The sequence below is a fragment of the Pristiophorus japonicus genome, chromosome 1, assembly GCF_044704955.1.
Source record: "Pristiophorus japonicus isolate sPriJap1 chromosome 1, sPriJap1.hap1, whole genome shotgun sequence".
NCBI classification, from domain to species: Eukaryota; Metazoa; Chordata; class Chondrichthyes; family Pristiophoridae; genus Pristiophorus; species Pristiophorus japonicus.
In genome coordinates, this window is record NC_091977.1 from 376,013,206 (window position 1) to 376,038,947 (window position 25,742).

The window sequence follows — 25,742 nt, forward strand, 5'->3', positions numbered from 1 at the left end:
GTCATAGCCCCACCTGCCCGTTTTGGTCCCTGGGTGGTACCGAGACGTTGCTGGTGTGTCGCGGGCAACCTCAAGACTTCCTGCTGTGGTGGGGGTAATGGTGGCGCTATTACCTTCTGGGGGGGTGTTGGAGGGGAAAACGAAGTTGGGGAATCGCCTTCCGAGACACAAGGAAGTGTTTCCTCCTGACTCACTTGTGTGCTGGTGTGTGTGGTCTCTCACATCACAGCACCTTGGGGTGCAGCGCCGTGTTCTGCCAACAACGCATGCCGCAAGGCATTGGTGGCGGCGGTCTATGCACACATCTCCGGGAGCGTCTGCTGCACTACCTCCGCTTGGCGAGCAGACACCCGGGAGAAGTCCTATGTGAAGGACACAAACGCCTGGAGATGGCCGCGAGCAATCGCGACAGTCTCCTTGCACAGTCTTGACAAGCCCTCTATGCGATCGGCCACGCTAGGCGTCTGCTCACCTCGCTAACCCGACTTCCATGGGGTCTGCGAGTGCACTAATGAGCGCCTTAGGGTCGCCGGCTGCATGCCGCTTGATCCCGTTACCTCTTCAGTCGAATCCGACCTCATGGCCGCAGGTCCCTCAGGTGATGCTCTTGTAGAGGGGATGCTAGGGGCATCGTCCTTTGTTTCCTCATGCTCCATTGTCTCCCTCTTCTTCCTGCTCAGCACCCGAGGTGATGAGCACCTCCAAAGTTGCTTGAGCTGTTGCAGTGGCAGTTGAGGATGTGGCCTCTGGTGCTGGGCGAGCTGCAAAACACAATTATAACAGAAGGCTACACATGAATCTTGCGCTGCGCTGGCAGACATACAAGGTGAAGCACTACTACAATAAATGTGACCGAAAAACGTTACAGATTAATGCATCATTTGGTAGTACATATGGTAGTACGCCTATGTGGAATTCAGTGCCCCAGAGAGTTGCGTAGGCTGAATACGTCACAGAATGATATGAAGGTTTATGGGGGCAAACATAGAAGGGGACATATGGACAGATGGCCTGCTCCGGCTCCAGCTCTTTTGTACTTGTGTTCTAGTGTTGTCAACCTGAAAGTAGCACAGAGATTGCATGCATAACATAACATGACATCTTTCTTATATTATAATTAAATGATGTTACATTACTTTAACATTACTTTAACACTGCTTGATACATTACTCACGTGACTCATTGCTGGATTCGGCAACACACAGGCGGTGGTCGAGCAACTGTCGGTCCCCACAAGTGCAGCAGCACACTCTTCAAGCTCTGTTAGGGTTAGCAGCTCATCGGGGCCTCCTCCGGTGCGCCTCCGCTCCCGTCAGTTGTTAGATATCTTCCTCTGCAAACGTGACAAGATGCATGAGCTAAGGTACTATCATGGAAAGTCAACAGTTTCCACTGTTAAATGCTAATAGGGTTTTTATCCACAATTGATGCACAGAGCTCGGCAATGACGGGAGTTAATGTCCAAAAGTGTCCCAGGGCAGACAGTGAGCAAGGGCAGCTCTCCCCAGTCCATGCTGGGTCAATGTGTAAGTGACAGTAATCGAGAGACTTAAAAAGGGCACAGGTTCATTGCCCTGTCCAGATCGTAGCAGGGAATATAAGTAATATATGTAAGTATAACAAGCTTAAATTCAACACGTGAGATTAATTATAATTATAAGTTGCTTCATTACAATATAAAATGCTACTTACTCTTGCCGAAGCGACAAGGTTGTTCCAGCGCTTCCGGTACTGGTCGGATCCCCTGGCCTCGTGTGACGCTGAGGAGACAACATCAGCGATCTCGCCCCATATCCGGCGATACTCCCGGATTGAGGATTTCTCACGCCCACCCCTGGTTAATTGGGCCCACCGGGAGTGCACCTCCTGAACGAGGGCCTTGTTTGCCTCGTCTGAAAAGGGTTTGGCCGCCTTCCTCCCCTCTCCACATCTCTTAAACTATAATCACTGTCAGACATCTTTCCTTCTCTCTCTCTCTTTTTCTTTTTCCTGTCTCCTCTCCTCTCTATCTTCTCTGTCTCTCCCCTCATCCTCCCTTTGCCTTCTGCGCACGTATGGATGACCCCTGACCTTCCGAAACGCGGGGGGGAAGAACACATGCGCAGAAGGCCGCTGCTAGGGAAGCTTTGCCTTCCCTATCGTTGGGCCCATTTCACATTGCTGAGCCGAAAGTCGCGATCCAAAAAATGGCCAATGTTCCAGCGATCATGAAGGCTGACACATTGCTAAGGCAGGAACATCGCCCATTTTTGGGGCGATAGCCAACAAAGTGGCAAGTCTAGCCCCATGTCTCTCCTGGGACCCCTCTCCACTACTGTCAGACCCCAGGAATCACTCAGTAAAAATAAATGCTGCAGTGCTTCCAACCCCAATATTCTCTCTCCACAATGCTGCCATTTGCTCAAACCATTCCCAAATACTACCCAAACTCAGCACCACCATAGAAACATAGAAAATAGGTGCAGGAGTAGGCCATTCGGCCCTTCGAGCCTGCACCACCATTCAATATGATCACGGCTGATCATGCACTTCAGTACCCCATTCCTGCTTTCTCTCCACACCCCTTGATCCCTTTAGTCATAAGGGCGACAACTAATTCCCTTTTGAATATATCTAACGAACTGGCCTCAACAACTTTCTGCGGTAGAGAATTCCACAGGCTCACAACTCTGAGTGAAGAAGTTTCTCGTCATCTCGGTCCTAAATGGCTTATCCCTTATCCTTAGACTGTGACCCCTGGTTGTGGACTTGCCCAACATCGGGAACATTCTTTCTGCACCTAACCTGTCCAATCCTGTCAGAATTTTATATGTTTCTATCAGATCCCCTCTCATTCTTCTAAATTCCATTGAATATAAGCCTAGTCAATCCAGTCTTTCTTAATATGTCACACCTGTCATCCCAGGAATCAGTCTGGTGAACCTTTGCTGCACTCCCTCAATAGCAAGAACGTCCTTCCTCAGATTAGGAGACCAAAATTGGAACACAGTATTCCAAGTGAGGCCTCACCAAGGTCCTATACAACTGCAGTAAGACCTCTCTGCTCCTATACTCAAATCCCCGAGATATGAAGGCCAACATACCATTTGCCTTCTTCACCGCCTGCTGTACCTGCATGCCAACTTTCAATGACTGATGTACCATGATACCCAGGTCTCGTTGCACCTCCCCTTTTCCTAATCTGCCTTCCTGTTTTTACCCCCAAGGTGCATAACCTCACATTTATCCACATTATACTGCATCTGCCATGCATTTGCCCACTCACCTAACCTGTCCAAGTCACCCTGCAGCCTCTTATCGTCCTCCTCACAGCTCACACCGCCATCCAGCTTACTGTCATCTGAAAACTTGGAGACATTATGCTCTATTTCCTTCATCTAAATCATTAATGTATATTGTAAATAGCTGGGGTCCCAGCACTGAGCCCTGCGGCACCCCACGAGTCACTGCCTGCCATTCTGAAAAGGACCCGTTTATCCCGACTCTCTGCTTCCTGTCTGCCAACTAGTTCTCTATCCACGTCAGTACATTACCCCCAATATCATGTGCTTTAATTTTACACACTAATTTCTTGTGTGGGACCTTGTCAAAAGCCTTTTGAAAGTCTAAATACACCACATCCACTGGCTCCCCCTTGTCCACTCTACTAGTTACATCCTCAAAAAAATTCTACAAGATTTGTCTAGCATGATTTCCCTTTCATAAATCCATGCTGACTTGGACCGATCCTGTCACTGCTTTCCAAATGTGCTGCTATTACATCTTTAATAATTGATTCCAACATTTTCTCCACCACTGATGTCAGGCTGACCGGTCTATAATTCCCTGTTTTCTCTCTCCCTCCTTTTTTAAAAAGTGGGGTTACATTAGTTACCCTCCAGTCCATAGGAACTGACCCAGAGTCTATAGAATGTTGGAAAATGATCACCAATGCATCCACTATTTCTAGGGCCACTTCCTTATGTACTCTGGGATGCAGACTGTCAGGCCCTGGGGATTTATCGGCCTTCAATCCCATCAATTTTCCTGACACATTTTGCTGACTAATAAGGATTTCCTTTAGTCCCTCCTTCTCACTCGACCCTCGGTCCCCTAATATTTCCGGAAGGTTATTTGTGTCTTCCTTAGTGAAGACAGAACCAAAGTATTTGTTCAATTGGTCTGCCATTTCTTTGTTCCCCATTATAAATTCGCCTGATTCTGACTGCAAGGGGCCTACATTTGTTTTTACTAATCTTTTTCTCTCCACGTATCTGTAGAAGCTTTTGCAGTCAGTTTTTATGTTCCCTGCAAGCTTACTCTCATATTCTATTTTTCCCCTCCTAATTAAACTCTTTGTCCTCTTCTGCTGAATTCTAAATTTCTCCCAGTCCTCAGGTTTGCTGCTATTTTTGGCCACTTTATATGCCTCTTCCTTGGATTTAACACTATCCCTAATTTCCCTTGTAAGCCATGGTTGAGCCACCTTCCCCGTTTTATTTTTACACCAGACAGGGATGTACAATTGTTGAAGTTCATCCATGTGATCTTTAAATGTCTGCCATTGCCTATCCACCAGCAACCTTTTAAGTATCATTCGCCAGTCTATCCTAGCCAATTCACGTCTTTCTTTAAGTTCAAGACTCTAGTCTCTGAATTAATTGGGTCATTCTCCATCTTAATGAAAAATTCTACCATATTATGGTCACTCTTCCCCAAGGGGCCTCGCACAACAAGATTGCTAATTAATCCTCTCTCATTACACAATACCCAGTCTAGGATGGCCAGCTCTCTAGTTGGTTCCTGGACATATTGGTCTAGAAAACTATCTCTTATACACTCCAGGAAATCCTCCTCCACCGTATTGCTATCAGTTTGTTTAGCCCAATCTATATATAGATTAAAGTCACTCATGATAACTGCTGTACCTTTATTGAATGCATCCCTAATTTCCTGTTTGATGCCATTCCCAACCTCACTATGACTGTTTGGTGGTCTGTACACAACACCCACTAGGGTTTTCTGCCCTTTGGTGTTCCGCAGCTCTACCCATACAGATTCCACCTCATCCATGCTAATGTCCTTCCTTACTATTGCGTTGTTCTCCTCTTTAACCAGCAATGCTACTCCACCTCCTTTTCCTTTGTCTATCTTTCCTGAATATTGAATACCCTTGGATGTTGAGTTCCCAGCCTTGGTCACCCTGGAGCCATGTCTCTGTAATCCCATTAACTATACTTAAATACCACAACCTCACCCTGCATACTACCACTAAACTACATATCTACCAATATGCTACATGTTACCCTAATATCTTCTGTCTACCCAGAGTTTTGAAAAAGAAAATAAAGGAACATATAATCCAAGTCACTCATTTCTTATTTTCAAAGAAATGTACAATCATGGAACTTGGTGCTCCGAACAGAGGTAAAAGTCCTACAATGCTATGAAATAAAAACTCAATTTGACATCAGTCTGTGTAAGTCAATGATCCTGCTAATACAGTGTAGCCGAGAGCATGCCACAGAAAGTAATCTATATCAATATGTTTTTTGTAAAATTGTCTGAGTATTGCCATGAGAAATGAACCGTGTCTATTAAAAAATGTTAGTGTCTCGAAAGTTAATTTTGTCTAGAAATGCTTGGCTAAATAAAAAGATTAGTAATCAGGTTAACAAAATATTGGTGTCAAACCACATGAAATGTTGCAAGTTGTTTTGAACCAAAGTGCCAGTAACTGGATGAGGATATTTAGCTGGCAAATGAAATGTACAATACCATTGGTGTAATCATAAGGACAACTAAATGGAGGCCTGCAATGACTCCAAATGATGTGACATCCAATGTTAAGCCATAATAATTCAAATCTTAATCATGGCATACAAAGACAAGACTTGCCAGATCTTTACATTTGGTCAGTGATGGCAGATGTTCCTATTTCTCTGCAAAAGGTTTAATTTATTCAAGATCTATACAGCTATCGTGCATACTTGTATTTCTTTCCGGCTTTCTTTCATCTGTGCAACTCCTGTGCATCAATGGTTCAATAGTAAAACTGTCATCTGGCATGGAATAAGTTTCTGGCAAAACTATCTCACTTGTGTTTTTGACTTGTGTTGTCGGTAACACTATCATTTCTAAGTCAGAAGGTTGAGGGTTCAATCCTACTCCAGGACTGGAGCATATAATCTAGGTTAACATTACATTGTAATGCTGAAGGAGAACTACATTATAGGAGGTGCTGTCCTGTGTTACACCAATGCCCCATAGCCTGATCTGATGGTTCAGGTGAACATTATTTGAAGAACAACATGTCGACTGGCGTCCAGACCCCATTCAACCAATGTCACCAAAAACAGTTGGGGGGGGGGGGGGAGGTGTAAATACTTCAAAATAATTCATTCTATGTGAAGCACATTGAGATGCTTTGGAGAGACACAACAAGGAGTTTTTGATTCTTGCTGTTGTGTGGTTCCTGAGGCACTAGCAGCCTTACCCAGGGCTACCCGTCCGCGGTAAGCTTGGGTAATAATTGTTGGTCAGCTACATGGCTTTGAAGGGGTATCAGAATGAAGCCTGATCTTGTCTGCGCCTTAAGTCTACAGGCACATGTTCCAGCAGAGGCCATGATCAAGAATAGGAACCTGGTTGATTTACCCCCTGCTTCCCCCCCAACCCCCATCTCAAGCCATGGGACATGGAGGCTAACTGTCATCATCGGCATTGACGACGAGCTCCAACGCCGCCTCCAGTGCGCTAGTGCAGCCTTCGTCCACCTGAGGAAAAGAGTGTTTGAAGACCAGGCCCTCAAAACTGCCACCAAGCTCATGGTCTACAGGGCTGTAATAATACCCGCCCTCCTGTATGGCTCAGAAACATAGTTCCGAGTAGAGCGCTTGCTTTGGGAGTCTCGTGTCTGGCATGCGAACTATGTGGCCTGCCCAGCGGAGCTGATCAAGTGTGGTCAGTGCTTCAATGCTGGGGATATTGGCCTGGACGAGGACGCGAATGTTGGTGCGTCCATCCTCCCAGGGAATTTGTAGGATCTTGCGGAGACATCGTTGGTGGTATTTCTCCAGCGACTTGAGGTGTCTACTGTACATGGTCCATGTTTCTGAGTCATATAGGAGAGCGGGTATTATTCCAGCCCTGTTGACCATGAGCTTGGTGGCAGTTTTGAGGGCCTGGTCTTCAAACACTCTTTTTTTCCTCAGGCAGCCGAAGGCTGCACTGGCGCACTGGAGGCGGCGTTGGAGCTCGTCGTCAATGCCTGCTCTCGTTGATAGGAGGCTCCCGAGATCAGGGATGTGGTCCACATTTTCCAGGGCCGCGCCGTGGATCTTGATAACTGGGGGGCAGTGCTGTACAGTGAGGACAGGCTGGTGGAGGACCTTTTGTCTTTCTGATGTTTAGCGTAAGGCCTATGCTTTCGTACCTCCCGCTCCCCCCAACCCCCATCTCAAGCCTAGGGACATGGAGGCTATCTGTCGTGCCACTAGAGCAGCAGTGGCTGATGGGGACTAGTGTGTTAAATGTCATATTTTGTACATATAGTGTCCATGCAAAATATTTATTTGAATTTGTGTCAAATGAAATTTTGATGTCATTGACATCCCTAAAACAAAACTCACATGAATGTGTGTCAGATTACCAAAGATCTATTTATAGTTCTGCGCTCCCCGTGTCCATCCTGCATGAACTTACTCAAACCTCTCTGCACTGGAACCACCCAGTAATTATGAGCACAGACACTACACTTGGGGAAGGATACAGCGATCACTTTTGTGGTTTAACAGTTTCACATTAGTGGGCAGCACACCACACAGCAATGAAGTGATAGTGTGATATTATCAGCTGTGAGAGGCTGCAGCTTTGCGATGAGATTGACTGTGCAGCAAACAGTGCAGTCAAAATGTACATTGAAAATCTGACAAAAACCCACGTACCCTTCATAACTGATTAAATCAAAATTTCATGGTAAGCAGAATTTCTTATTGTACTTGTATGACAGAATTCTGAAGAATATATAATTAGAGTACCTTATAAATTTGCTCTCTGAATCCTGTATCCAATGGGCATAATAAATCTTTTTACTGAGCATTTCAAAGCACTCTATATCACAGTGGGTGTATGTGAAATATATTTGTCACTGCATTGTGGACAAAGCCACAAAGGTGTTGGTTTGTTCCTTTTTGCGTGTAAAATCTCATGATATCTTATTGATGTTATCTGGATTATACCCCAGGTAGTCATGATGGTTACTTTCTCATCTTTGTTGTGAATGCTGTAAAGTGAATACAGGTTGAGCATCCAAAATCCGGAAATCTCGGGACCGAGGCCGTTCCGGATTTTGGAACGTCTTTGCCTGGGCCGAGGTAGGTGGGGTAGGGCAGCCGAGGTAAGGGGCGGGGGGGGGAGGTCGGGCCGGGGCGATGTCAGGCCGCCGAGGGCCGGGGCAAGGTCGGGCTGCCAAGGGCCGGGGCGAAATCGGGCTGCCGAGGCGCGGGGAGTCCGGATTTCGGAACATTTTCCTGTTTCCGGACAACCCCGCCATGGATCGGCCCGGATTGCGGAACTCCGGATCTTGGACGTTGCACCTGTATAATAAAAATGTGTATAGGGATTGCTGGTATAAACATGTCAGTTTACCTCCACACATTAAATTGTTCCAAATATAAAAATCATTGTTTAGTAATTCTAATATGAAAGAGTACAAAATTAGATTCTGGTATCAAGATAAGAATTGTTAACATTTGTTATATGTTCCACCCTAAAAAGAAGAATTTATGAGGAATTATACACATGCCTAGTGTCCTCTTGATTGTGTTTTTATGTGTAAACTTTAGCAGTTCTATGAAGTCTATTTTTTTTTAAATCATACAAATTATATGTTTTGTTTTTGTCTAGGAAGTATCAGAGGGACGTGCGTGTGCGTTTGAAACTTGTTGATCTAGAGCTGACATCACGCTTTCTTGGGGCCAAGACAGACACAACTCTGCTGGAGGCAGAAGCTGCACTCCAGGGATTGCTGGACACCAAGGATTCAAAGCAAAGCGAGTGAAAGTTATAAATAGTGACCTGGTGTAATTTTGTTTCTATAAAAAATATGTATTTCTTGCTTTACTATTTAAAAAAAAATAAACATTTTATAATGTGCACTTTTTATGTGTTTATCAAAATACAAAAAGTTATACACACACACTTTGAATGATACAGCTTCAGAACAGCTAAGCTGAAGCAACACTTCTCCTTTCAGGAATAGTAATTATTTTCTTCCTTACTCAAGCACAAGTCTAATTATGCCTCTTTTGCCACTTTTATTAAAACAAAACTCCCAGTTTTCTCCCTCTTCCCCCCCCCCCCCCCCAAAGGTGCTGGTCCCTGCAGAGGCAAACTTTCCCAAGTTGCTGTTCTTATGTGAACCTGAAAATTAGTGTGATGAGGCTATTCAACGATGGGGTCATCACAGCAGCATCTAATCATACTCTCAACATGTGTCTATACACATACACTATCTAGCAGAACCACTGCTCAGAAATGTTCTTGGACTTAACAGTAGTCTGCGGATTAACATTGAATACTGTTGAATAAATTACTAAAATTGACCCTTTTTTCTTTTCAGTAAATTAGTATTTTACTTTAATGGGTATGAAGATAATCTAAAATGTTTATGAATTTGTGCAATTTTTCTGTTTCTATTTATATTATCAAGTTAGGCATTTGATCAATGTATTCTTTGCCACTGATGCAACTGATTGAGTTGCACTTATCCAGTACTTCTACCTGCCTCAAATTGGCTGGCAAAATAACAAGCATCTTATTGAATGTGCAATACACTTTCCAAAATTGCATCGAGAAACAGACTGATGAAATTGTTACTGTATGTGAAAATGTCATTGTACTGCTCAGTGTGTTGGTAGCTTACTCATGTGTTTACATTTCTGTTTAGGTAAGTTGGTTTCACTTTGTACTGCTTGCTTTATATTTCTGATTATCATCACACAAGGTGTTGCACCAAATGGAGTTGTGACATTGGCATATCTGTTACCAAAGATACAAGTGAGACTGCAAAAGCTTAAAGCTTTGGTCAGTGCTTTGTTCTGGTTTCAGGCTTCTTGCTTTCATTGTCAGAATTAGTTGCAGAATGAAAATCATGCTAGAAAAAAATCTATTATGAAATTACTGTAAGATGCGAAGAAACATTGAATCAATTGAAGTACAAACTGGGTCATTTTCTGGTTGGCAAACGGTAACTACTGGGGTGCCACAGAGATCGGTGCTGGGGCCACAACTATTTATAATCAATATTAAAGACTTGGATGAAGGGACCGAGTGTAATGTAGCCAAGTTTGCTGATCATAGACAGATAGGTAGGAAAGCAAGTTGTGAGGAGGACACAAAAAATCTGCAAAGGGATATAGACAGGCTGAGTGAGTGGGCAAACATTTGGCAGATGGAGTATAATGTGGGAAAGAAAGTGTGAGGTTATCCATTTTGGCAGGAAAAATAAAAAAGCAAATTATTATTTAAATGGAGAGAAACTACAAAATGCTGCAGTAAAGAGGGATCAGGGGATCCTTGTGCATGAAACACAAAGTTAGTGTGCAGGTACAGCAAGTAATCAGGAAGTCAGTTGGAACATTGGCCTTTATTGCAAGGGGAATAGAGTATAAAAGCAGTGAGGTCCTGCTACAACTGTACAGAGTATTGGTGAGGCCACACCTATAGTACTGCGTACTGTTTTGGTCTCCTTATTTCAGGAAGGATATACTTGCATTGGAAGCATCTCGGAGAAGGTTCGCTAGGTTGATTCCGGAGATGAGGAGGGTTGACTTATGAAGAAAGGTAAAGCAGGTTGAGCCTCTACTCATTGGAATTAGAAGAATGAGAGGTGATCTTATTGAAACATATAAGATACTGAGGGGGCTCAACAAGGTGGATGCAGAGAGGATATTTACACTCCTGGGGGAATCCAGAACTTGGGGGCATAGGTTAAGAATAAGGGGCCACCCATTTAGAACTGTGATGAGGAGGAATTTCTTCTCTCAAAGAGTGGTAAATCTGTGGAATTCTATACCCCAGAGAGCTGTGGAGACTGGGTCATTGAACATATTTAAGATGGAGATAGACAGATTTTTGAGCGATAAGGGAGTGAAGGGTTATGGGGAGCGGGCAGGGAAGTGGAGCTGAGCCCAAGATCAGATCAGCCATGATCTTATTAAATGGCGGAGGGGCCAAATAGCCTACTCCTGCTCCAAATTCTTATGTTCTAGAGAAATTACTTTACAATACCCTTCCAAAACAATGGTGAAAGCAAAATCCATAATAGCTGTTAAAAGGGATAAGTATAAATACTTGAAAAAGAAACATTTAATGGAGAAATTAGAGAGGAAAGGGACTTAGGGCTGGAAATTCATCAGTTTTCCGCCGTTTTACCGCCAAAAAAATTATTTACCACTGAAATGCCGCCAATCTAATAATTTATCGCCGAAATACCGCCGGCAGTAAATTCATCAGTGATTATCTGCCAACGGTAAAAAAATACCGCCAAACCTATTTTTTCACCATTTTTATGACGTCAATCTGTGTGCAATGCCAAAATACTGCCGGCGGTAAATACCGCTGTGAAAACTAGTCAAAGCTGCTCGGATCCAATGGTAACAACGCCATTTTGAAAAATGGAGCCGAAGTTCATTGCATCAAAGGATTTTGAGAAAAGGCTGAGTTTTACACAGCTTTATGTGAGTTCCAAGTTTAATTTTAAGGCTGTTTGAGACTATTTGAGCATATTGGAGAACATTTAAAAGAATGGGGCCTATAATATCTGCCAATAATGCTACTTATTCTATGCAGAAAAGAGCTGGAAGAAGGTTTATTCAAGAGCATTATGAGCCTAATCAAAGAGCTTGCAGATTTAGGAGGAGGAGTCCTTGCCCCCAACGACTTTTCAGGGAGAAGCGCTCATATCTGCGCTTGTCTGAGGCACAGTGCGTTAGAAGGCTGCACTTCCAAAAAGAGCTGGGTCACGGAGATATGCCAGCTCGTAAAAGCAGATCTGCAGCCCACCAGCACCAACAGAACTGCACTGCCCGTTGAGGTGAAGGTGACTGCGGCACTTTTCTTCTTTGCCTTCGGCTCCTTTCAGGCCTCATAATAACATAAGTATTAGGAACAGGAGTAGGCCATCTAGCCCCTCGAGCCTGCTCCGCCATTCAATAAGATCATGGCTGATCTGGTCGTGGGCTCAGCTCCACTTACCCGCCCTCTCCCCGTAACCCTTAATTCCCTTATTGCTTAAAAATCTATTTATCTTTGACTTGAAAACATTCAATGAGCCAGCCTCAACTGCTTCCTTGGGCAGAGAATTCCACAGATTCACAACCCTCTGGGAGAAGAAATTCTTTCTCAACTCGGTTTTAAATTGGCTCCTCCGTATTTTGAGGCTGTGCCCCCTAGTTCTAGTCTTCCCCACCAATGGAAACAACCTCTCTGCCTCTATCTTGTCTATCCCTTTCATCATTTTAAATGTTTCTATAAGATCACCCCTCATCCTTCTGAACTCCAAGGAGTAAAGACCCAATCTACTCAATCTATCATCATAAGTTAACCCCCTCATTTCTCGAATCAGCCTAGTGAATCGTCTCTGCACCTCTTCCAAAGCTAGTATATCCTTACTTAAGTAAGGTGACCAAAACTGCACGCAGTACTCCAGGTGCGGCCTTACCAATACCTTATACAGTTGCAGCAACACCTCCCTGCTTTTGTACTCCATCCCTTTCGCAATGAAGGCCAACATTCCATTTGCCTTCCTGATTATCTACTACACCTGCAAACTAACCTTTTGGGATTCATGCACAAGGACCCCCAGGTCCCTCTGCACCACAGCATGTTGTAATTTCTCCCCATTCAAATAATATTCCCTTTTACTGTTTTTTTTCCCCAAGGTGGATGACCTCACACTTTCCGACATTGTATTCCATCTGCCAAACCTTAGCCCATTCGCTTAACCTATCCAAATCTCCTTGCAGCCTCTCGGAGTCCTCTACACAACCCGCTTTCCCACTAATCTTAGTGTCATCTGCAAATTTTGTTGCACTACACTCTGTCCCCTCTTCCAGGTCATCTATGTATATTGTAAACAGTTGTGGTCCCAGTACCGATCCCTGTGGCACACCACTAACCACTGATTTCCAACCGGAAAAGGACCCATTTATCCCGACTCTCTGCTTTCTGTTCGCCAGCCAATTCTCTATCCATGCTAATACATTTCCTCTGACTCCGCGCACCTTTATCTTCTGCAGTAACCTTTTGTGTGGCACCTTATCGAATGCCTTTTGGAAATCTAAATACACCACATCCATCGGTACACCTCTATCCACCATGCTCGTTATATCCTCAAAGAATTCCAGTAAGTTAGTTAAACATGATTTCCCTTTCATGAATCCATGCTGCGTCTGCTTGATTGCACTATTCCTATCCATATGTCCCGCTATTTCTTCCTTAATAGTTTCAAGCATTTTCCCCACTACAGATCTTAAACTAACTCGCCTATAGTTACCTGCCTTTTGCCTGCCCCCTTTTTTAAACAGAGGCGTTACATTAGCTGCTCTCCAATCCGCTGGTACCTCCCCAGAGTCCAGAGAATTTTGGTAGATTATAACAAATGCATCTGCTATAACTTCCGCCATCTCTTTTAATACCCTGGGATGCATTTCATCAGGACCAGGGGACTTGTCTACCTTCAATCCCATTAGTCTGTCCAGCACTACCTCCCTAGTGATAGTGATCATCTCAAGGTCCTCCCTTCCCACATTCCTATGACCAGCAATTTTTGGCATGGTTTTTGTGTCTTCCACTGTGAAGACGGAAGCAAAATAATTGTTTAAGGTCTCAGCCATTTCCACATTTCCCATTATTAAATCCCCCTTTTCATCTTCTAAGGGACCAACATTTACTTTAGTCACTCTTTTCCGTTTTATATATCTGTAAAAGCTTTTACTATCTGTTTTTATGTTTTGCGCAAGTTTACCTTCGTAATCTATCTTCCCTTTCTTTATTGCTTTTTTAGTCATTCTTTGCTGTTGCTTAAAATCTTCCCAATCCTCTAGTTTCCCACTAACCTTGGCCACCTTATACGCATTGGTCTTTGATTTGATACTTTCCTTTATTTCCTTGGTTATCCACGGCTGGTTATCTCTTCTCTTGCCGCCCTTTTTCACTGGAATATATTTTTGTTGCGCATTATGAAAGAGCTCCTTAAAAGTCCTCCACTGTTCCTCAATTGTGCCACCATTTAGTCCTTGTTTCCAGTCTACTTTAGCCAACTCTGCCCTCATCCCACTGTAGTCCCCTTTGTTTAAGCATAGTACACTCGTTTTTGACAACTTCCTCATCCTCAATCTGTATTACAAATTCAACCATATTGTGATCACTCATTCCGAGAGGATCTTTTACAAGGAGATTGTTTATTTTTCCTGTCTCGTTACACAGGACCAGATCCAAAATGGCTTGCTCCCTTGTAGGCTCTGTTACATACTGTTCTAAGAAACAATCCCGTATGCATTCTATGAATTCCTCCTCCAGGCTACCCCCTGCGATTTGATTTGACCAATCGATATGTAGGTTAAAATCCCCCATAACTACTGCCGTTCCTTTTTCACATGCCTCCATTATTCCCTTGATTATTGCCCGCCCCACCAAGAAGTTATTATTTGGGGGCCTATAAACTATGCCGACCATTGACTTTTTCCCCTTACTATCTCTAATCTCCACCCACAATGATTCAACATTTTGTTCATTGGAGCCAATATCATCCCTCACAACTGCCCTGATATCATCCTTTATTAACAGAGCTACCCCACCTCCTTTCCCTTCTTGCCTATCTTTCTGAATCATCAGATACCCCTGTATGTTTAATTCCCAGTCTTGGCCACCTTGCAACCATGTTTCTGTAATGGCCACCAAATCATACCCATTTGTAATGATTTGTGCCGTCAACTCATTTACTTTATTTCTAATGCTGCGTGCATTTAGGTAGTGTTTTCATCCTAGTTTTTAAACCATGGTTTTTAGTTTTTACCCCTCCTGCAGCCCTTTTATATTCAGTGGCCCTTTTTGTTTCTTGCCTTTGGTTTCTCTCCCTCCACTTTTACTCATCTCTTTTCTGTCTTTTGTTTTGTCTCCTTTTTGTTTCCCTCTGTCTCCCTGTATTGGTTCCTATCCCCCTGCCATATTAGTTTAACTCCTCACCAACAGCACTAGCAAACACTCCCCCTAGGACATTGGTTCCGTTCCTGCCCAAGTGCAGACCGTCCGGTTTGTACTGGTCCTACCTCCCCCAGAACCTGTTCCAATGCCCCACGAATTTGAATCCCTCCCTGCTGCACCACTGCTCAAGCCACGTATTCATCTGTGCTATCCTGCGATTCCTACTCTGACTAGCACGTGGCACTGGTAGCAATCCCGAGATTACTACTTTTGAGGTCCTACTTTTTAATTTAACTCCTAGCTCCTTAAATTCATCTCGTAGGACCTTATCCCTTTTTTTACCTATGTCGTTGGTACCAATGTGCACCACGACAACTGGCTGTTCTCCCTCCCTTTTCAGAATGTCCTGCACTCGCTCGGAGACATCCTTGACCCTTGCACCAGGGAGGCAACATACCATCCTGGAGTCTCGATTGCGGCCGCAGAAATGCCTATCTATTCCCCTTATGATTGAATCCCCTATCACTATCGCTCTCCCACTCTTTTTTTTATGCCCTCCTGTACAACAGAACCAGCCACGGTGCCATGAACTTGGCTGCTGTTGCTCTCCCCTAATGAGTCATCTCCCTCAACAGCACTCAGAACAGTATATCTGTTTTGCAGGGGGATGACCAGATGGGACCCCTGCACTACCTTCTTTGTACTACTCTTCCTGCTGGTCTTCCATTCCCTAGTTGGCTGTGGATCCTTCTCATGCGGTCAGACCAACTCACTACACGTGCCACTTATGTCATTCTCAGCATCGTGGATGCTCCAGAGTGAATCCACCCTCAGCTCCAATTCCGCAACGCGGTCCATCAGGAGATGGAGGCGGATACACTTCTTACACACGTAGTCGTCGGGGACACCGGAAGCGTCCCTGAGTTCCCACATGGCACAGGAGGAGCATATCACGTGACCGAGCTCTCCTGCCATGCCTTAACCCTTAGATACCCTTAAATTGGTAATAACAATGTTACAGTTTACTTACTGATATAAAAAGAAAAAGAAAAGCTACTCACCAATCACTTACCCCATTGGCTGTGACGTCACCTTTTGATTCCTTTCTACTTTTTTTTTGCTTTCTCTCCCGCTGTAGCTGCACCGGTACGCCTTTTATAGGCTGCTCCGACGCTACTCCCGCCTCTCACCAACTGCCGATGACTCTCGAGCTCCTGCTGGGCCTTTTTCGGCCGCTCCGACGCTACTCCTACCTCTCGCCAACTGCCGCTGACTCTCGAGCTCCCGCTGGGCCTTTTATAGGCCGCTCCGACGCTGCTCCCACCCCTCGCCAACTGCCGCTGACTCTCGGCTGCGGACATATGCTGCATCTCGCAGCACACTACACATCGCTGCATTCGCCAGGTGACGCTGCACTGTATGTACACAGGATGGACTTTATAAACTTCCCAATGACCAGGGAGGCACAGAATGAGAGGGCTGTGGGTTTTGCACGAATTGCTGGCTTCCCCAAGGTTCAGGGTGCCATTGACTGTACCCACATCCCGCTAGAGCATCTTTACATAATCTAGAGGAAACCGAAAGGGATTCCACTCCCTGAACGTAGAGGTCCTCTGCGACTTGGAAGAAGGGACTGAGTGTAACGTAGCCAAGTTGCTGACGATACAAAGATGGGAGGAAAAGCAATCTGAGGAGAACACAAAAAATCTGCAAAAGACAGGCTAAGTGAGTGGACAAAAATTTGGCAGATGGAGCATAATGATGGAAAGTGTGAGGTCATGCACTTTGGCAGAAAAAAAATCAAAGAGCAAGTTATTATTTAAATGGAGAAAGATTGCAAAGTGCTGCAGTACAGAGGGACCTGGGGGTACTTGTGCGTGAAACACAAAAGGATAGTATGCAGGTACAGCAAGTGACCAGGAAGGCCAATGGAATCTTGGCCTTTATTGCAAAGGGGATGGAGTATAAAAGCAGGGAAGTCTTGCTACGGCTATACAGGGTATTGGTGAGGCCACACCTGGAATACTGTGTGCAGTTTTGGTTTCCATATTTACGAAAGGATATACTTGCTTTGGAGGCAGTTCAGAGAAGGTTCACTAGGTTGATTCTGGAGATGAGGGGGTTGACTTATGAGGCAAGGTCGAGTAGGTTGGGCTTCTACTCATTGGAATTCAGAAGAATGAGAGATGATCTTATCGAAACATATAAGATTATGAAGGGTCTTGACAAGTTGGATGCAGAGAGGATGTTTCCACTGATGGGGGAGACTAAAACTAGAGGGCACGATCTTAGAATAAGGGGCTGCCAATTTAAAACTGAGATGAGGAGAAATTTCTTCTCTGAGGGTTGTAAATCTGTGGAATTCACTGCCTCAGAGAGCTGTAGAAGCTGGGACATTGAATAAATTTAAGACAAAAATAGACAGTTTTTTAAACGATAAAGGGTTATGGGCACCGGGCGGGGAAGTGGAGCTGAGTCCATGATCAGATCAGCCATGATCTTATTGAATGGCGGAGCAGGCTCGAGGGGCCGTATGGTCTACTGCTCATCGTTCTTATGTTCTTATACGCAACGCATCATGGCAGTCAATGCCCAGTTTCCAGGGAGCATCCATGCTGCTTTCATCTTACGTGAGAGCACTTTCTCTGACCTGTTTAAGCATCAGCCACAAGGTCACAGTTGGATGCTCGGGGACAAAGGTTACGGCCTCACTACCTGGCTCATTACCTCCCTCCAGAACCCTCAGACAGAAGCTGAGCATCGCTAAAATTACAGCCATATAGCAACATGCAACATCGTCGAAAAGACAATTGGAGTGCCCAAGCAGCAGTTTCGATGCCTGGAACACTCTGGAGTCAGCTTGCAGTACTCCCTTCACTAGGTCTCTGAGTTCATTGTGGTGTGTTGCATGCTACACAACTTAGTCATCATGAGTGGAAAGGAATTGCCACTGGGGACTGCAGGACCACCTCAGGAGAGAGGGGAGGAGGAGGGGAAGGAGGATGAGGAGCCTGGCGATGAACCCATGCCACAACCTCCACCACCACCACAGGGGAAGCCTCGTGGAGCTTTTGCCACTGCAAAAGTCTTACGTCACCAGCTCGTAAATCAACGCTTTGCTTGAACAGTGAGAGTTATGTTTTACCTTTGCCTGCCCACTCTGTCCCACCATGTTGACTAATACCCCACTTATTCTGAAAGTGAGACACTGTACAAGAATAGTTAAGTTGAACAAAACGATTTATAAAAAATACAATTTTTGTAACTTTGAAAATTTTGAAAACTTTGAAAATAAATAATTTTTTCAATTAAAATATGTAAATTTGTATATAAGAACAATAACGATATAAAATACACTAACAACGACAACAACTACAGCAGCAACAGCCAACACCACCCCCCGCTGCACGTATTTTAACTGCGGCCACCTCTCCCACGGCCACCTCTCCCACCGCCTCCCCCGACTTTAGTCCCCCCCCATTTCTTCCTCACGCAACCCTTACTCCTAACCGCATTGGGACCAGGAGGTTGTGCAGCAAGGCTTCGAGAGCGCTGCTGTTGTGGGGGGATAGATAATGGCGACACCATGTGTGGATCCCCTGGAGAAGATCGGGTTGCAGAACATGAGAAATAGAAGCAGGAGTAGGCCATTTGGCCACTCGAGCCTGCTCCGCCATTCAATAAGATCATGGTTGATCTGAGGTCCAGATCGAGGGGGGTGGGGAGGAGGTGGAGGCCCGATAGCTAGGTCCAGTCGCCGCAGGAGGTCCAGTCAAGAGGTCCAGGTCACGTCGAGTCGTCCAGCCGCTGCAGGAGGTCCAGCCGGGAGGTCCAAGTCGCGCCGAGTCACCGCACGAGGTCTGACCGGGAGGTCCAGGTCACGTCGAGTCATCCAGCCGGCTATGATGAGGTTGATCTGATCATGGACTCAGCTCCACTTCCCTGCCCGCTCCCCATAAGCCTTTACATAAGAACATAAGAAAAAGGAACAAGAGTATGCCATACAGCCCCTCGAGCCTGCTCCGCCATTCAATAAGATCATGGCTGATCTGATCATGGACTCAGCTCAACTTGCCCGCCCGCTCCCCATAACCCCTTATCCTTTAAGAAACTCTATATTTTTGTCTTAAATTTATTCAATGTCCCAGCTTCCACAGCTCTCTGAGGCAGCGAATTCCACAGATTTACAACCCTCTGAAAAGAAATTTCTCCTCATCTCAGTTTTAAATGGGCGGCCCCTTATTCCAAGATTATGCCCTCTAGTTCTAGTCTCCCCCATCACTGGAAACATCCTCTCTGCATCCACCTTGTCAAGCCCCCTCATAATCTTATACGTTTTGATAAGATCATCTCTTCATTCTTCTGAATTCCAATGAGTAGAGGCACAACCTACTCAAGCTTGCCTCATAAGTCAACCTCCTCATCTTTGGAATCAACCTAGTGAACCTTCTCTGAAATGCCTCCAAAGCAAGTATATCCTTTCGTAAATATGGAAACCAAAACTGCACGCAGTCTTCCAGGTGTGGCCTCACCAATACCTTATATAGCTGTAGCAAGACTTCCCTGCTTTTATACTCCATCCCCTTTGCAATAAGGGCCAAGATACCATTGGCCTTCCTGATCACTTGCTGTACCTGCATGCTATCCTTTTGTGTTTCATGCACAAGTACCCCCAGGTCCCGTTGTACTGCGGCACTTTGCAATCTTTCTCCATAAATAATAACTTACTCCCTTATTGCTCAAAAATCTGTCTATCTTCGCCTTAAATATGTTCAATGACCCAGCCTCCACAGCTCTCTGGGGCAGAGAATTCCATAGATTTATAACCCTCTGAGAGAAGAAATTCCTCGTCTTTTCAGTTTTAAATGGGTGGCCCCTTGTTCTAAGACTACGTCCCCTAGCTTTAGTTTCGCCTATGAGTGGAAATATCCTCTCTGCATCCACTTTGTTGAGCCTCCTCATTATCTTAAAAGTTTCAATAAGATCACCTCTCATTCTTCTGAACTCCAATGTGTATAGGCTCAACCTATCCTCATAAGTCAAACCCCTCATCTCTGGAATCAATGTAGTGAACCTTCTCTGAACAGCCTCCAATGCAAGTATATCCTTCCTTAAATATAGAGACCAAAACTACATGCACCAATACCCTGTACAGTTGTAGCAGGACTTCGCTACTTTTATACTTTATACCCCTTACTATAAAGACCAACATTCCATTTGCCTTCCTGATTATTTGCTGTACCTGCATACTAACTTTTTGTGTTTCATGCACAAGGGCCCCCAGGTCTCTCTGTACTGTAGCACTTTGCAATTTTTCTCCATTTAAATTCGCACTCAGAAGGCCCGGCTTCTGAGTGGGAAGGTTGTTGTTCTGCCTCCCCACTCACGGGTGCTGTCGGTCTGGGTGATATGACACTGGGGACTACAGTGCCAAAATTCAAGACCATCAATTGCCGCAGGGAATTGACAGCCTTGGTGTTTTCACGGATCGCTGCAACAATCTGAGACATGTTTGCATCTTTTACAGCAGATTGTGTGGTGATGTTGCTGGAAATTCCACCCAGGGCCTGGAGTAGCTCGCGACCAACTGTGACGGTGTCCCTTGACAGTCCCACTATGTCCAGATGTGCGCCTGCCTGTCTCTCAGCAGACCGGCTTTGCCAACTCAACCTCTGTAGAGGCGGCATACAGCGTTCTATCCTTGGGGTGCATTGTTGCACACCACGCGGTCCCGCAGCCTCGGAGGCGGGGATCCCTTCAAATGTGGATCCTTCCGAGGGAGTTGTGGCCGCAGCTAAAATAGGTGCTGACTTGTCCAACCTCTCCATCCTCACCTTCCCCTCCACCACCACCTCCTCCTCCCCCGCAAAAACTGTCTCCGCCATGGTCACCTCATCCGCCTCTTCCTCTTCATCATCGGAATCTTCCAGGACCCATGTACGAAGTTAAGATGTGGAGGTAGAGGCTTCCATCGATGCATGTGGTGCATGCGACTCCTCATCTGAAAATAGAGTGGCTAACAGCAGGGGAGGATGACATGAGTATGGTCACATAGCGCAGGCTGATTTGAAGGACCACCACTATTGCATTATATGTTGTTGTGAGACACTACATGACAATACCCGAACCCGAGTCCACAGACACGACATTACATTACATTACCTGACCCCAACACAGCCCAAGGATTATGCTGGACTTACCCCTCAGTTGAAATCGGGTCACCACCCGCACGAGTAGCCACTCTGTTGTAGGCACCCACCCGGGCAGTCATGTATTCCTCGACCTCCGTTAATTGCTCTACCATGGGTGGGCCACCCCCCGTGCATCGCTGCTCGGCGCGATTATGAGCCAGTTTCTTCTGTAAAAATGACAATAGTAATGCTTAATCAAATTGCCCATCTGCTCTTGTGGCACACACAGACAGCCATGAAAGCACTTATAATATACTGTGTGCATTTAATACAGTCCATTGTTTAATGTGCCATTAAGCTGCAAGTGTTTCATGAGGAAGACATCGAAGTACAGAAACATCTTTTAAGATGTCAGAAAGCCATTTTAATAATGTGTAAAGATCATTCATAGCAAATAAGGTGCAGCACTACCTACAACAACATGTGTCAGATTTACAATGTAAGTAATCAAAGAGTGCATGATTAAAAATATTACTCTCGCGGATGCGCAAAGATCATTCCACCTCTTACAGCACTGATGGGAGTCCCTGGTGGATGTCATCGGCTGAGCAGACCTCAGCTATCGCAGCCCAGATATGTCTGCCCACAGCTGGAGCAGGTTTTGCTTTCCCCCCCCTGAACATTTGCCCCCACCTGGCCTCGACTGCTGCCACCAGTGCCTCTTGGGCATCGGGACTAAACTTTCGGGCCCTCTGCCTCGCTTCCTCAGGGTGCTGCATCTTTTATAAAATATATCTTGTTTATATATATGTTGTTTATAAATTCTTTTATAAAATATATCTCTCTCCAATCTCTAATAATCTCCCTCGAGTCTCTAATATCTCTCTCCAGTTTCTCTCTCTCTCTCTCTCTCCAACTCCAATTTCAAAATGGATGACTGCTGTGAACCCTTTCACCTGACCAGAATCGTGGGGGGAAAAAAATCAGGGAAAAAAAGTTGCGCCTGCGCAGATACTGTTTCTTTTCGGCACCAAAAACCTGAGTCGTGCAAGAATGAAAATACCGCTACCACCGGTCAACTAGCGGCATTCAGCCAAACTGGTATTTCGATGGTTAAAAAAAACTCAATCAGTCAATACCTCCGAAAAACCGGTGGTCGCAATTTTGATGAATTTCCAGCCGTAAGAGTCAGCACAGGCTTGATGACTGGTCATCTTCTGTACTATAACATTCTATTTTACAGTTCTGTATTTTAAATTACTCTCACAGATGAGTCCCAACTTCCAAGCCTTGGTATCCAGGAAAGCTTTTTGTAATATGGCCAGGATAATGAACAGAAAGACCTTTGATTATTTTATACATCCATTGGATTTGACCTTGTAGGCTTAAGCTTTAAGTCAATTTATTGAACAAAAAATGAACAAATGAATAAATAACAGTAATAAAACTCATATATATTTAAATAGAACTTTGTAGCCCCTCAATTCTTTTATTAAATTACTTGTTTTGAATTAACATTTTATTTTACAGAATGATTCTTAGCTCATATTTCTCATCACTTCGAAAGCAGAGCTAGCTTGGTTTAACTCTTCAACATTTCAAATATATTCATTCGGCTTAGGCACGAACATCTTCCCCCAAAAGTTGTGAATTTGAGTTGCATTCAAAAATAATTGCCTGTCATACATGTAACTGAACAAATCATAGTTTGTGTTTGTTTGAATGTGATTTGACTCCTCTCTTCAAGTCCACAGTTTGAAAAGCAATACGAAGTGTCCTTGCAACATTTATATCAATCTAGGTTGTGGGACGTGTATTTGAACTGGATTTAAAAGGACAAGCATCAAACCACAACTAAACAATACTTAATTTTTTATTGATCCCTTTTTTGAGGTATGATTCAAAACATGTCAGTCACCTTGAAGTACCTCGCCCAAGTGGTCATTCTTCATGCAAGAGTCTGGACAGTGAATATTAGCAAGCTATTTGACTGTGGGGACATCACAGCCAAATGTGGGCCTGTTCTCTTAAGCCCGGGCACTGACGAAATTTGTTGCATCCCTGCTAGCACTTTGGCTAAGAAAGTAGTCTTCTTGCTTTCTTTAATAAGTTTTGAGTAAGCTAAAGACCATAGTTGAAAACAACTAGTATAGGAGGTAAATTAAATAAATATCAAATGTGTTCTTGATTTAATCAAGGGGAACTAAAGCAAGGGGAAATACTACAGTACTTTTATGTATATTGAAGAATGATCTCTTTATACTTATCATTGGTGCAGTTCACAATGATGAGTTAATAGATTTCACATATAGTTATTAATAAGGAATTGCAATAGGCTTTTGACAAATAATATTCTTGTCACATTTGGGTTCTGTATACAGTGTAATATGTTCTTCTATTATAGGAATGCAAGATTTGTTCCTTTTGAACATTTTATATTTTCATGGAAATTTTGATGAATTTGCTTTAGCCAATAGCACTGTGTACAGTGCTATTTCCTAACTATGGCCATGAATTGGTTCATTTTTTTAAATTTACGCATCTGTCCACCTAAATTGTTTGTTTTGCATTAAATAGAGATGATACTGTATTGAATGTAGGAAGAAATAAGAAACGAAAAAGTAAAGTGAACTGTTAAAGAGCAGCAATTGTTTGGAATATTTCTGCCTTGCCCTTTGGGCTCTGGTCTGGAGCATCTATGCACACGCTAGATCACAGGGGAGCAGCGGTTTCATTTACCGATTCAGCGACTTTGAAAAAAGTCCCTGTTCCCAATTAGTGTTGCAAGTTGTACAGATCAATGGTGGGTTAAACTGAGCTGCCCACTCAAGTGGTGGGCGTACCATTTCATAAAAGGAAGAGGTTCTGCTCTTTCATGGTGCTGGGTTCTTTCAGTTCAGCTACAGTGGGTTTGATTCTTGTGTGAAAAACAACTGCCACAATACTTAAATCCTAACCTCCTCACCCCTGACGGCATGGGAAAGTGCACTCCTCAGCTGTTAGTTATATAAAGGCTGTTGCAGTCATGAGAAATGTTGATAAAAAATGCAGTTTAACATCTCTCCTCCTACCCTCTGTATGTCAGCTGGTCTAGCGAGTTGCCTAATTGGAAAATGCTTTTCTGGGTGTGGTTGCTGTAATTAAGCATAGTGCAAAATTATTGTGGCCATTTATTGTTTTCAAAGAATATATGCAATTTGCCACATGTTTATCCTATCGTTGTAAATAGTCCAAGTCCAGAAACTTTTTTTGCCATGTTGATTGTTGTGGTATGTTCGTGTGTTTAAGATTTGTAATAAGTAATTTTAACTCCTATTTTTTCAAATGACTGTATGTTTGCTGAAACCTAAAGTTCTGAGATCTTCGAAAGAATAATGGTTGCAATACAAATTTTGTTTCATTCCAATCCTTTTGTAGTGAGTGTAAAAAAAATGTGCATTATCGGAGCTATAATTTTAGAAAATAATTGATGTTTGTATTAATTTATTATTCAAGGCTTTGAAATGGAAAGTTAATATAGAACTACAGGTACTTAAAAACTGTACCTGCATATGCAATAGAAAACAGCTCACTAGAGAAACCAGCTACAACCACAGTATGCTGGGAGTTTTTTAATTGAGACACCTAAGCAAGTCCACCAAGGCTAAAAAGAATTAATGAGACTAAGTCAATGAAGAAGTAACAGTTAGATGACACTAAACTTCTATTTTAAAAGCCTTCAATTTGTAGGAGAAGGGAAAGCTGGGCAAGTTAAGTTGTTCCACAGTTTTGAGCTCCTGGGAAAGAGCAAATTAGAACAGGAGACAGTTCAGTGAATTTTGATTTCGGTAAAATTGCATCCATGATTTTCAATGCACCGATTGTCATTCTAGTCATGTTCCTGTGGATGGGGATGCTCAGCAATTTCCCAAAGGGGAAGGGGTGTAATTGGATGCCCTCTCACCTTTGGCTGCTCTTGCACACCACCTAGCAGCTAGCTATAGAGAGACAGTCAAAGTGGCCAGAGGTGTTGCATGACTTTCATATATAAAGACGGCTATTTACACTGCACATCTAAACAACTAGAGAAAAACACGGAGACCTAGTAGGAGTTCCAAGATAGATTCCAAACTCCGCTGCACTGTTGAAGACAGAGAGAGTGCAGCCAAGCAGGATCGAACCACTTCTCCACAAGGAGGGAATATACCAGGACAACTAAAAATGCTTCCTAGATGCTGTTTACATTGATATTTGGATTTACTCAAGGGCAGTTGTGGACTATTCCATAATATAAAGCATAGCCATGAAACCTCTATTAGGCACCTACCAATGCTTCTCTGTAATCACCTACTAGGAGATGCACTAGGAAATGCAATAGGAGAGTCAGGGTACTATTCTACATATTTATTTCCTCAACCCGTTGCCAACTCAGCCTAAATCTGGAAT

At 44.1% G+C, this 25,742-nt stretch overlaps 1 protein-coding gene and 1 long non-coding RNA gene across 2 annotated transcripts in view; one reads left to right on the plus strand and one right to left on the minus strand.

The window, feature by feature from the left end:
• LOC139273964 (tumor protein D52-like) overlaps positions 1-9,135 on the plus strand; it is a 375,101-nt gene extending 365,966 nt beyond the window's left edge. Inside the window, exon 7 of the mRNA XM_070891045.1 lies at positions 8,887-9,135. Coding sequence (XP_070747146.1) covers positions 8,887-9,040 — 154 coding nt within the window. The 3' untranslated portion in view covers positions 9,041-9,135. The remainder of the gene's footprint in view (positions 1-8,886) is intronic.
• Positions 26-22,266, minus strand: LOC139273983 (uncharacterized). Its single transcript, XR_011595413.1, has 4 exons — positions 22,011-22,266; positions 21,387-21,544; positions 1,175-1,333; positions 26-761 (listed from the first exon to the last, which is right to left on the minus strand). It is a non-coding gene; the product is annotated as an uncharacterized lncRNA (long non-coding RNA).
• Between the last annotated feature and the right edge of the window lie 3,476 nt (positions 22,267-25,742).